Source organism: Maniola jurtina, chromosome 28, assembly GCF_905333055.1.
Source record: "Maniola jurtina chromosome 28, ilManJurt1.1, whole genome shotgun sequence".
Classification (NCBI taxonomy): domain Eukaryota; kingdom Metazoa; phylum Arthropoda; class Insecta; order Lepidoptera; family Nymphalidae; genus Maniola; species Maniola jurtina.
The window spans coordinates 2,892,481-2,904,745 of NC_060056.1; the positions used below are offsets into that span (position 1 = coordinate 2,892,481).

General features: G+C 41.7%; 1 protein-coding gene across 4 annotated transcripts in view; it reads left to right on the forward strand.

Annotated features, from left to right (window-relative positions):
- Positions 1–12,265, forward strand: part of LOC123879409 (zinc finger and SCAN domain-containing protein 2-like) — a 34,632-nt gene that overhangs the window by 16,150 nt on the left and 6,217 nt on the right. The window contains exons 2-8 of one of the 4 annotated variants that reach the window (XM_045927099.1): positions 5,713–5,804; positions 6,161–6,335; positions 6,517–6,609; positions 6,739–6,873; positions 7,110–7,357; positions 8,129–8,178; positions 8,878–9,623. In XM_045927099.1, coding sequence (XP_045783055.1) covers positions 5,731–5,804; positions 6,161–6,335; positions 6,517–6,609; positions 6,739–6,873; positions 7,110–7,357; positions 8,129–8,178; positions 8,878–9,623 — 1,521 coding nt within the window. In that variant the 5' untranslated portion in view covers positions 5,713–5,730. Of the gene's footprint in view, positions 1–263; positions 439–618; positions 712–840; positions 976–1,250; positions 1,499–2,238; positions 2,289–5,712; positions 5,805–6,160; positions 6,336–6,516; positions 6,610–6,738; positions 6,874–7,109; positions 7,358–8,128; positions 8,179–8,877; positions 9,624–12,265 lie in introns of those variants that run through there. The other 3 variants (XM_045927100.1, XM_045927102.1, XM_045927098.1) reach the window with 3 other exon arrangements.

Genomic DNA, 12,265 nt, shown 5'->3' on the forward strand with positions numbered 1-12,265 from the left:
ATTTAAACTTTGTATGTAGTATAACCTAGACGCTTGCAGCCCTACTTTGTCTGCAGGGAGGTAACTGACCTGAGCCACCTTATTGCCCTGCTTCCCGCCAACCCAGGCTGATCGGAGCACGGCTCACAAGTGCGCGTTCACAAACCGAGCGAGTCTGTATCCAACTGTAGAGCTCCCCTCCAGGCAGAGCTATTTGCATTTTGTTTAATTATGAGTCACACGTTACGGAAGCTCCGAGCTATAGTCCAGAGTGTAATTTCCAGGTTCCCCAGCGAAGTGCATCTCCGAGCTGCTTGGCTCAGAGCCCTCGGCAAACAAGACACTCTCCTGCCAGAGCGTGCTGTGGTCTGCTCGCAGCATTTTCTAAACGATGACATTTATGAAACAGAAAGTGGCTCAAGGCGGATTCGTACTGGTGCTGTCCCCTCACCAGTGCTGGTAACTCCTTCATAATGCTCCTAGCTTTCATTTTAAGCTTCAATGTATACTTATATATACATAATAGCCCCTTTCAAAGGCTTACCTTTGTACATACAGTTCAAATTTCAAGCTTTAGGTTCATTATGGAAGTTGGAAGGTGGAAATGATTATACTTATTACTTACAACATTTTGCACAGGTCTGCATGATATGCCTGGACACTCGCAGCAAGCTGTTTCTGATGAGTAAATACAAGCTGGAAGAAGCATATGAACATTTAGTGGGACATCCTGTAAGTTGTATTTTATATTATTCATAAGTCAATGTGCAGTCTAAGAGCAGTGTCAACTGCTCGAGCAGTAGACCAGTGCACGGCTGGTCTAAGATGGAACTGTATATTAATGAATTGTGTTTGTTGCAGTTGTGTGGTCAAGGAAAGCTCAAACCAACGCTTTGTGTGCAATGTGCCCAGAGACTGGTGAACTTTAGCACATTCAGAGACAAGAGCTTGAGAGCGCTCTCCCTGATGATAGAACTACTTGACAGACATGAAGTGGTGAGGAATGTTTGATGCAATTTATTGTTATGTGCACTGCGCGATAAAATAAAATTGAATTGAATTGTTATATGTAACAGAATGTAAGGGTGCCACCTATGTCATTTGAGCGTAGTGTAACATTTTTCAATGTGTGCATTCGTCTAGTCAGTCTGCGTGACATGATAAGCTGATGTGACTTACACACTTGTTACGAATGTAGGCTATGATGACATTTAAGGTCTGCCGCCACCTTAAGCTGCTCAAATTTGCCTAAAGGCATGAACTTGTTTCAGATAACCATACGACATGTCAAATTGATAAGCCGTGTAAAGTACCAACTACAGTCTGACATTGTCTCGGCAGTGTCAGAGCCTGACTACTGCGATGTGTACATAGCACACTCCGACGCGGACGGACAGACAGAACTAGACGCGACTGCGACTGCCGCAACTGATGAAGCAGTTGCAGTGAAACGGGAAGTTGAAGACCGTGAAGATGATGAAGACGAGCCAGCCGCGGCCGAAACACAGGCTCCCACCGCGTACGTACCATATGTGACAAACACAGGCTCCCACCGCGTACGTACCATATGTGACAAACACAGGCTCCCACCGCGTACGTACCATATGTGACAAACACAGGCTCCCACACCGCGTACGTACCATATGTGACAAACACAGGCTCCCACCGCGTACGTACCATATGTGACAAACACAGGCTCCCACCGCGTACGTACCATATGTGACAAACACAGGCTCCCACCGCGTACGTACCATATGTGACAAACACAGGCTCCCACCGCATACGTACCATATGTGACAAACACAGGCTCCCACCGCGTACGTACCATATGTGACAATCACAGGCTCCCACCGCGTACGTACCATATGTGACAATCACAGGCTCCCACCGCGTACGTACCATATGTGACAAACACAGGCTCCCACCGCGTACGTACCATATGTAACGAGTAATGCAAAATGTATTATTTGTAGTTTTATTCCATTGGTTCAGTTGTGAACAAGATATTTCCTTTGGTAGAAGTGTTGCACCAAAAAGCTTCGGCGTAAAGACTGACTAATCTATTATTCACTATTCGTTTCAGTCCAATCCAACCTATCTAGAATTTAAATTATGTATCAATTTTAGTAATTGATTAATTATTTATTATTGCTAATTACTATTAATATACAATTCCACAATTAATTTGGTCTCTAATATTCGGCTATTTAATTTGCTGATTTGCAAGTGTAACATAATTATAACATTATATCCTTTCAGGCACATTATTTGCAAGCGAGAGTCGTCGGCAGACTGCGATCAAGCTTTGGGTAAGATAACTAACTTTACACGCGTTTTAACTCTTAAGTTGGGACTAGGGTTTGCAATCCAGCGGCATTTTCAATCCAGCTGGATTTACGCTGGATCAACGTAAACCCAGCTTTTGGCGTTGAATCTAGCGGTGTGGATCCACAATCACTAAAAACAAGAAACTATCATTCCGTGCAAAAACGCCAAAAAACTTTTCGTTTCGATTTGTCGCGCGGACTTTAGTTAGTCGCACGCGACGCGATGGAGAGAGCTATGCTTGGAGTTTCTCTACGTGATCAAATCAGAAATGAGTAGATCCGTAGAGGAACAAGAGTAGCCGACATAGTTCAACGAGTTGCGAAGCTGTAGTGGCAATAGGCAGGGCACATAGTTTGAAAACTCGATAGATATTGGGGTCCCAAGGTGCTGGAATGGTGACCTCGCACCAGAAGACGCAGCGTTGGAAGACCCCCCACTAGTGGACGGACGACATCAGACGAGTCGCAGGGAGCCGCTGCATTCAGGCGGCGCAAGACCGTGGCGTGTGGGAGTCCCTACGAGAGACCTATGTCCAGCCGTGGACGTGTATCGGTTGATGATGATGATGATGAAGTGAGGTTGCCCTTCTGTCACCCTTGTGACACGTGCTACACCCTCTCTGCACAGTACCAACTACTTTTAGGTTTGATTTGAGATGAAACGAATATCCGATGTTGTTCTGTTTCAGTCGCTCCTTCGGTTCTCGCGACCAATCACGGAAACGAAGAACATCCAACTGATACAGACGACGAGTTGGGTATATTGTCTTTCGAAAATAATACAAACACTTTTGAATATTCAACGAAACCTCAGGACTCCGAACTAAAACCAAAGGAATCCTTTACAAAAATAAGTAATAATATCAATATTCGAACGACGAGGCGAAACAAACACAATTCCCAGGATATATCCGGTACACAGTTAGGAAACTATACTGACCAGGTACAGTATATCTGTGACGTTTGCCATAAGATATTTCAACGGAAAAGTTCCTTAGTTATCCACATTAGGGCGCACACTTACGCTAACACTTTCTCATGTAAGTTAAGAAAGCGCAAATTCAGTCAAAATAGTACGTCATCGAGCCCCAGGAGGACTCACACTGGCGAAAAGCTTTTTGTTTGTAAGTTGTGCGATTATAAATGTACAGTTAACAGTAATTTAGTGAGTCACATGAGGACACACACTGGCGAAAAGCCATTCGCTTGTAAGTTCTGTAAATACAAATGCACAGAAAATGGTAGTTTAGTGAAACACATGAGGACTCACACTGGCGAAAAGCCTTTTGTTTGTAAGTTGTGCGATTATAAATGTACAGTTAACAGTAATTTAGTGAGTCACATGAGGACTCACACTGGCGAAAAGCCTTTTGTCTGTAAGTTGTGCGATTATAAATGTACAGTTAACAGTAATTTAGTGAGTCACATGAGGACTCACACTGGCGAAAAGCCTTTTGTTTGTAAGTTGTGCGATTATAAATGTACAGTTAACAGTAATTTAGTGAGTCACATGAGGACCCACAATGGCGATAAACCTTTTGTTTGTAAGTTGTGCAATTATAAAAGTTCACGAAATGGTAGTTTAGTGAGTCATATGAGGACTCACACTGGCGAAAAGCCTTTTGTCTGCAAGTTGTGCAATTATAAATGTACACAAAACAGTAGTTTAGTGAGTCACATGAGGACTCACACTGGGTAAGCTCCTCGGCTCTTGCTTGTAAGCTAAGCAAGGACAGCTGTCGCGGAACTGCTAGTTCGCTCTGAGGCGTCCTGTACATGAAGCCGGAGCCGCACCGTGAGTTAGTGTAAACAAATAAGAATCGCATATGAGTCGTAGCGAGTTACGTAAGCGGCAGCTTGCAGGGTGCACTGAGGGAAACGAAGGCTATTTACTTCCTCATTTTATTCTTAACCTAGCTTGTACTTAAGGTGACAATACAGTTCACCTACTGAATTAATGAGTACCTTATTAACTAAATCTTCAGTTTTCATATGTACTGAGATGTTGGTTACATTGGGATCACGTGCAGACGCGAGCGAAATTGATGGTAATGCTATGCGCTGGTGTTACAAGGTTGTGCTGCGTCGGCGAATTGCCCCACGTAGTAGATATACGTAACTGGTTTCATATCGCATTCAGAATTTAAAATAATAAACCGTTTACCTACGAAATTATTACATATAAAGTACTATTGATGAATGAATTGTTACCCATATTATGTAATAACTAATAAACTATGATAAGTTTTTATTGCAATCCATTGTTTATGTATGATTATTTGTTAAAATACAGTGATGGCGAAACAGGGATTTTAAGTTCAGTCGGATGCAACAGCTAGTGTATAGTGACAGTTGTCATAGTGAGCTATGCGCAGCGCATGTTACGCTAGTGCCGTCCAAGGGGCGCGCCGCTGTAGGTATATTTCTCGGGTCACGCAAGCCCGACCTGTCTGTACTTGAAATTATTGTATTTAGATTTTAAGCTAATTTATAAAGTTTTATTTTAGAAACTGTATGAATTGTTGTATTATGTACCTACTGACCAATAAATTATGATAAGCTTTTACTTTATTCCGCCTTTTATTGCTAAAACTCGCCTTTAATTTGCTAAAGATGCATTCTAAAGGTGCATACTGACCAGCAGGATGATTCCGCTGTTATATAATAGAAACTAAACTACAAATAGTCTATGGATTACAATAATTATTGAATTTAGTCGCGGCAAAAAGAAAATCTAATCGTCTGTCCGCTTGTAAATAAATATAGAAAGGATTTTATAGGTTTACTTTTTAGGGTTCCATACCTCAAAAGGAAAAATGGAATCATTGTAGGATCACTTTAAGAAAGTAAATAGAGTGAGAGAGCCAGCGCGTGCCAGACCCTCGTTATTTTCAAAAAGTTTAGGGGTTACTGGCAGCGAGTTGCCACGATCCTAAGTGTCTGGCAATGCATGACGTGATTTCTAATATGTATTATTTCGCAGAAAACAATAAATGAAATATGGTTAGACGATAGAACTTTTACACCTTTAATACCTGTTATCTCCCAAAGTCACCATGACCCGAACTCCATGTAGTCGCTGATCGTTCCTCCCTGTGTTGGGGACAATACGCAGAGAAACTTTCAGCTTTTATACAATAACGAACGTCTGGCACGCGCTGGTTCTTAGTATAAAACCGGTTGCCTTTGTGCATTAATCACTTAGATTAGGTTAGGATACCTAATCAAAGATTTTTCGTGGATTCAAAGATTACAATGTTCAACACATTTCTAGTGTTACCCGTTGTCATTTTACGTTTGACAGCAGCTGTTTTGTGATTTTTAAGCACAGCTCTTTGCTATTGATCTGTGGTGGTGACCTTGATTTGTTATCTACTAAATAGAAGCTTTGTAAGGAAAAATTAAAATTTTCAAAATCTTAGAAATGCGTTGCTGTGTGCCCTTCTGCAAAACCACTGCGGAGGTCGTCTCCGAATCCGAGGAGATTACATTTCACGAGTGAGTGTTTCATTTAAACTTTGTATGTACTATAACCTAGACGCTTGCAGCCCTACTTTGTCTGCAGGGAGGTAACTGACCTGAGCCACCTTATGCGCAGGGAGGTAACTGACCTGAGCCACCTTATGCGCAGGGAGGTAACTGACCTGAGCCACCTTGGCGGGAAGCAGGGCAATAGCCCTGCTTCCCGCCAACCCAGGCTGATCGGAGCACGGCTCACAAGTGCGCGTTCACAAACCGAGCGAGTCTGTGTCCAACTGTAGAGCTCCCCTCAAGGCAGAGCTATTTGCATTTTGTTTAATTATGAGTCACACGTTACGGAAGCTCCGAGCTATAGTCCAGAGTGTAATTTCCAGGTTCCCCAGCGAAGTGCATCTCCGAGCTGCTTGGCTCAGAGCCCTCGGCAAACAAGACACTCTCCTGCCAGAGCGTGCTGTGGTCTGCTCGCAGCATTTTCTAAACGATGACATTTATGAAACAGAAAGTGGCTCAAGGCGGATTCGTACTGGTGCTGTCCCCTCACCAGTGCTGGTAACTCCTTCATAATGCTCCTAGCTTTCATTTTAAGCTTCAATGTATACTTATATATACATAATAGCCCCTTTCAAAGGCTTACCTTTGTACATACAGTTCAAATTTCAAGCTTTAGGTTCATTATGGAAGTTGGAAGGTAGGAAATGATCATACTTATTACTTACAACATTTTGCACAGGTCTGCATGATATGCCTGGACACTCGCAGCAAGCTGTTTCTGATGAGTAGATACAAGCTGGAAGAAGCATATGAACATTTAGTGGGACATCATGTAAGTTGTATTTTATATCATTCATAAGTCAGTGTGCAGTCTAAGAGCGGTGTCAACTGCTCGAGCAGTAGACCAGTGCACGGCCGCTCTAATATCGAGCTGTATATAAATTAGTTGTGTTTGTTGCAGTTGTGTGGTCAAGGAAAGCTCAAACCAACGCTTTGTGTGCAATGTGCCCAGAGACTGGTGAACTTTAGCACATTCAGAGACAAGAGCTTGAGAGCGCGCTCCCTGATGATGGAGCTACTTGACAGACACGAAGTGGTGAGGAATGTTTGATGCACTTTATTGTTATATGTATCAGAATGTTAGGGTGCCAACTGTGTCGTTTAAGCGAAGTGTAACATGATACATTGTGAGCATTCGTCTAGTCAGTCCGCGTGATATGTTTAGCTGATGGGATGGACACACTCGTTACAAATGTTACGCTACGATGATATTTCAGATCTGCTAACACCTTTAGGTGCTCAAATGTGCCTAAAGGCATGAACTTGTTTCAGATAACAATTCGACATGTCAAATTGATAAGCCGTGTAAAGTACCAACTACAGTCTGACATTGTCTCGGCAGTGTCAGAGCCTGACTACTGCGATGTGTACATAGCACACTCCGACGCGGACGGACGGACAGAACTAGACGCGACTGCGACTGCCGCAACTGATGAAGCAGTTGCAGTGAAACGGGAAGTTGAAGACCGTGAAGATGATGAAGACGAGCCAGCCGCGGCCGAAACACAGGCTCCCACCGCGTACGTACCATATGTGACAAACACAGGCTCCCACCGCGTACGTACCATATGTGACAAACACAGGCTCCCACCGCGTACGTACCATATGTGACAAACACAGGCTCCCACCGCGTACGTACCATATGTGACAAACAGGCTCCCACCGCGTACGTACCATATGTGACAAACACAGGCTCCCACCGCGTACGTACCATATGTGACAAACACAGGCTCCCACCGCGTACGTACCATATGTGACAAACACAGGCTCCCACCGCGTACGTACCATATGTGACAAACACAGGCTCCCACCGCGTACGTACCATATGTGACAAACACAGGCTCCCACCGCGTACGTACCATATGTGACAAACACAGGCTCCCACCGCGTACGTACCATATGTGACAAACAGGCTCCCACCGCGTACGTACCATATGTGACAAACACAGGCTTCCACCACGTTCGTACCATATGTAACGAGTAATGCAAAATGTATTATTTGTAGTTTTATTCCATTGGTTCAGTTGTGAACAAGATATTTCCTTTGGTAGAAGTGTTGCACCAAAAAGCTTCCGCGTAAAGGCTGACTAATCTATTATTCACTATTCGTTTCAGTCCAATCCCACCTATCTAGAATTTAAATTATGTATCAATTTGAGTAATTGATTAATTATTTATTATTGCTAATTACTATTAATATACAATTCCACAATTAATTTGGTCTCTAATATTCGGCTATTTAATTTGCTGATTTGCAAGTGTAACATAATTATAACATTATATCCTTTCAGGCACATTATTTGCAAGCAAGAGTCGTCGGCAGACTGCCATCAAGCTTTGGGTAAGACAACTAACTTTACACGCGTTTTAACTCTTAAGTTGGGAGGCATTCAGCGGCATTTTCAATCCAGCTGGATTTATGCTGGATCAAAGTAAACCCAGCTTTTGGCGTTGGATCTAGCGGTGTGGATCCACAATCACCTAAAAACAAGAAACTGTCAATCCATGCAAAAACGCCAAAAAACTTTTTGTTTCGTTTTGTCGCGCGTACTTTAGTTAGTCGCACGCGACGCGATGGAGAGAGCTATGCTTGGAGTTTCTATAAGTGATCAAATCCGAAATGGGTAGATCCGTAGGGGAACAAGAGAAGCCGACATAGCTCAACGAGTTGTGCAGCTGAAGTGGCAATAGGCAGGACACATAGTTTGAAAACTCGATAGATATTGGGGGCCCAAGGTGCTGGAATGGTGACCTCGCACCAGAAGACGCAGCGTTGGAAGACCCCCCACTAGTGGACGGACGACATCAGACGAGTCGCAGGGAGCCGCTGGATTCAGGCGGCGCAAGACCGTGGCGTGTGGGAGTCCCTACGAGAGACCTATGTCCAGCCGTGGACGTGTATCGGTTGATGATGATGATGATGAAGTGAGGTTGCCCTTCTGTCACCCTTGTGACACGTGCTACACCCTCTCTGCACAGTACCAACTACTTTTAGGTTTGATTTGAGATGAAACGAATATCCGATGTTGTTCTGTTTCAGTCGCTCCTTCGGTTCTCGCGACCAACCACGGAAACGAAGAACATCCAACTGATAAAGACGACGAGTTGGGTATATTGTCTTTCGACAATAATACAAACACTTTTGAATATTCAACGAAACCTCAGGACTCCGAACTAAAACCAAAGGAAACCTTTACAAAAATAAGTGATAATATCAATTTCCGAACGACGAGGCGAAACAAACACAATTCCCAGGATATATCCGGTACACAGTTAGGAAACTATACTGACCAGATACAGTATATCTGTGACGTTTGCCAAAAGATATTTCAACGGAAAAGTTCCTTAGTTACCCACATTAGGGCGCACACTTACGCAAACACTCTCTCATGTAAGTTAAGAAAGCGCAAATTCTGTCAAAATAGTACGTCATCGAGCCCCAGGAGGACACACACTGGCGAAAAGCTTTTTGTTTGTAAGTTGTGTGATTATAAATGTACAGTTAACATTAGTTTAGTGAGGCACATGAGGACTCACACTGGCGAAAAGCCTTTTGTTTGTAAGTTGTGCGATTATAAATTTACACAAAACAGTACTTTAGTGACACACGTGAGAACTCACACTGGCGAAAAGCCTTTTGTCTGTAAGTTGTGCGATTATAAATGTGCAGTTAACAGTAGTTTAGTAAGGCACATGAAGACTCACAAGTCACACTGGGTAAGCACCTCGGCTCTTGCTTGTAAGCTAAGCAAGGACAGCTGTCGCGGAACTGCTAGTTCGCTCTGAGGCGTCCTGTACATGAAGCCGGAGCCGCACCGTGAGTTAGTGTAAACAAATAAGAATCGCACATGAGTCGTAGCGAGTTACGTAAGCGGCAGCTTGCAGGGTGGACTGAGGGAAACGAAGGCAATTTTCTTTCTCATTTTATTCTTAACCTAGCTTGTACTTAAGGTGACAGTATTGTTCACCTACTGAATTAATGAGTACCTTATTAACTAAATCTTTAGTTTTCATATGTACTTCCTCTCCACTACACTGAGATGTTGGTTACATTGGGATCACGTGCAGACGCGAGCGGAATTGATGGTGATGCTATGCGCTGGTGTTACAAGGTCGTGCTGCGTCGGCGAATTGCCCCACGTAGTAGATATACGTAACTGGTTTCATATCGCATTGAGAATTTAAAAGAAGAAATCGTTTACCTACGAAATTATTACGTATAAAGTACTATTGATGGATGAATTGTTACCCATATTATGTAATAACTAATAAACTATGATTAGTTTTTATTGTTATCCTTTTTTTATGTAATATGATTGTTTGTTTAAAATACCGTGATGGCAAAACAGGGATTTTAAGTTCAGTCGGATGCAACAGCTAGTGTATGTGACAGTTGTCATAGTGAGCTATGTGCAGCACATGTTACGCTAGTGCCGTCCAAGGGGCGCGCCGCTGTAGGTATATTTCTCGGGTCACGCAAGCCCGACCTGTCTGTACTTGAAATTATTGTATTTAGATTTTAAACTAATTTATAAAGTTTTATTTTGGAAACTGTATGACTTGTTATATTAACTATGTACCTACCTACTGAACAGTAAATAATGATAAGTTTTCACTTTATTCTGCCTTTTATTGATAAAACTCGCCTTTTATTTGCTAAAGATGCATTCTAAAGGTGCATACTGACCAGCAGGATGATTCCGCTGTAATATAATAGAAACTAAACTACAAAATATATGTAGTATAATGATTACAATAATAATTATTCAATATAATTGGGGCAAAAAAAAGTTATTCGTGTGTCCCCTTGCAAATAAATATAGAATATACTTGATATGGTATAAATTCAAATTCAAATTCAAATGTTTTATTCAAAGTAGTACCAAATGTACACTTTTTGAACGTCATAAATAAAATAATTCAATCATAAAACATAAAATATAAATTAATTGTACAATTTTAAGCTAGGTAAACAAATTTCAGTACGAATACAATGTCAATAGCTATAAAATTAACATATAATATAATTAACAATATTATTATCAATAATGATGAGATGTAACATTAGGTACTTCATTGTGTTAGAGGAGTTGTCCAAGCGTCCTTATCCGATATATAATCGTTTAAATTGTAACAACCTTTCTTGCACAGGTTTTTTTTAATGTACCGTTTAAACCTCCCTTCTGGTAGTAAACTTTGAACTTCGAACGGAATTTTATTGTAATAGCGAACACCGCTGCCCAAAAACGACTCGCTTACTTTTTTTAGTCGAAACCTCTGGGTTTCCAATTTATTTTTATATCGTGTGTTAATATTATGCCGTTCATATTAGTTCTAAGATTTCCTATATTTTTACGAACATACATAATATTTTCATATATATATTGTGATACTTTACTTTTTAGGGTTCCGTACCTCTAAAGAAAGAAACGGAACCTTTATAGGATCACTTTATTGTGTGTCTGTCTGTCTGTCCGTTTGTCGTGTCTGTTAAGAAAACCTGTAGGGTATTTCCCGTTAAGACCTAGAATCATGAAATTTGGCAAGAAGGTATAGTCTTACAGCACAATAGTAACGGAAAAAATCTGAAAAAACGTGAATTTGAACAATACCAAGTGAGGTGTCATATGAAAGAAAGAAAGAAGAAAGAAAGAAAAACTGTTTATTTGGTACCAACAAAAATATAACTTAAAATAAATAAAATATGAAATGGGACGCGTGGTGTGTGGTGCCAAAATGGACTCCACTCAGCATTTGCTGCTTCTGTGTCGGGAACGCTGGTCTTCCGTGAAGCCAGAAGTTTCGGACGGTAACTATAGGATGCAATATAAGTGAATACAAAATAAATAATGTGGTTAGTAGATATATAGGGTTAGTACAATAATTTAATGATAAAGTAGGTATATAATAAAATAAAGTAGAATAAAGATGTGGGAGGACCTGAACTACGCGCCTTCCTCACCCTTTTGCTGACGCAATAACAAAATTCTTAAAGATTTGAACCAAGTTTTTGATTTGCTTATATCGCGCAGGGGAGGAGGCAAGTTGTTCCAGCATTTCGTAGCGGCATATTTAAAGCTACCACGAAATGCTGCGGTTATATGATGAGGAGTTTTTGGAGTCCAGACTCTGTTGGAGCGAGTGTTGGTCTTTTTGGCCCATTCAAGCTTATTAAAGAGGTAGTGAGGCTTTTGAGACTGTATCACCCCAAACAGTAACGAGGCCAAGTGCATTCTCCCTTCTGGTTTTCATATTGAGCAGGTTTCCTTTATTGATGTAGGGCGAGATGTGCGATCTTGGAGGAACATTATAGCAGAATCGTATACAGGCGTTTTGAATTTGCTGAACAAGTCGTTGAGTGCGACTTAACAACCTGGGACCATACAGGGCGTCGGCGTAGTTCAATCTGGAGAGAATTAATGCTTCGC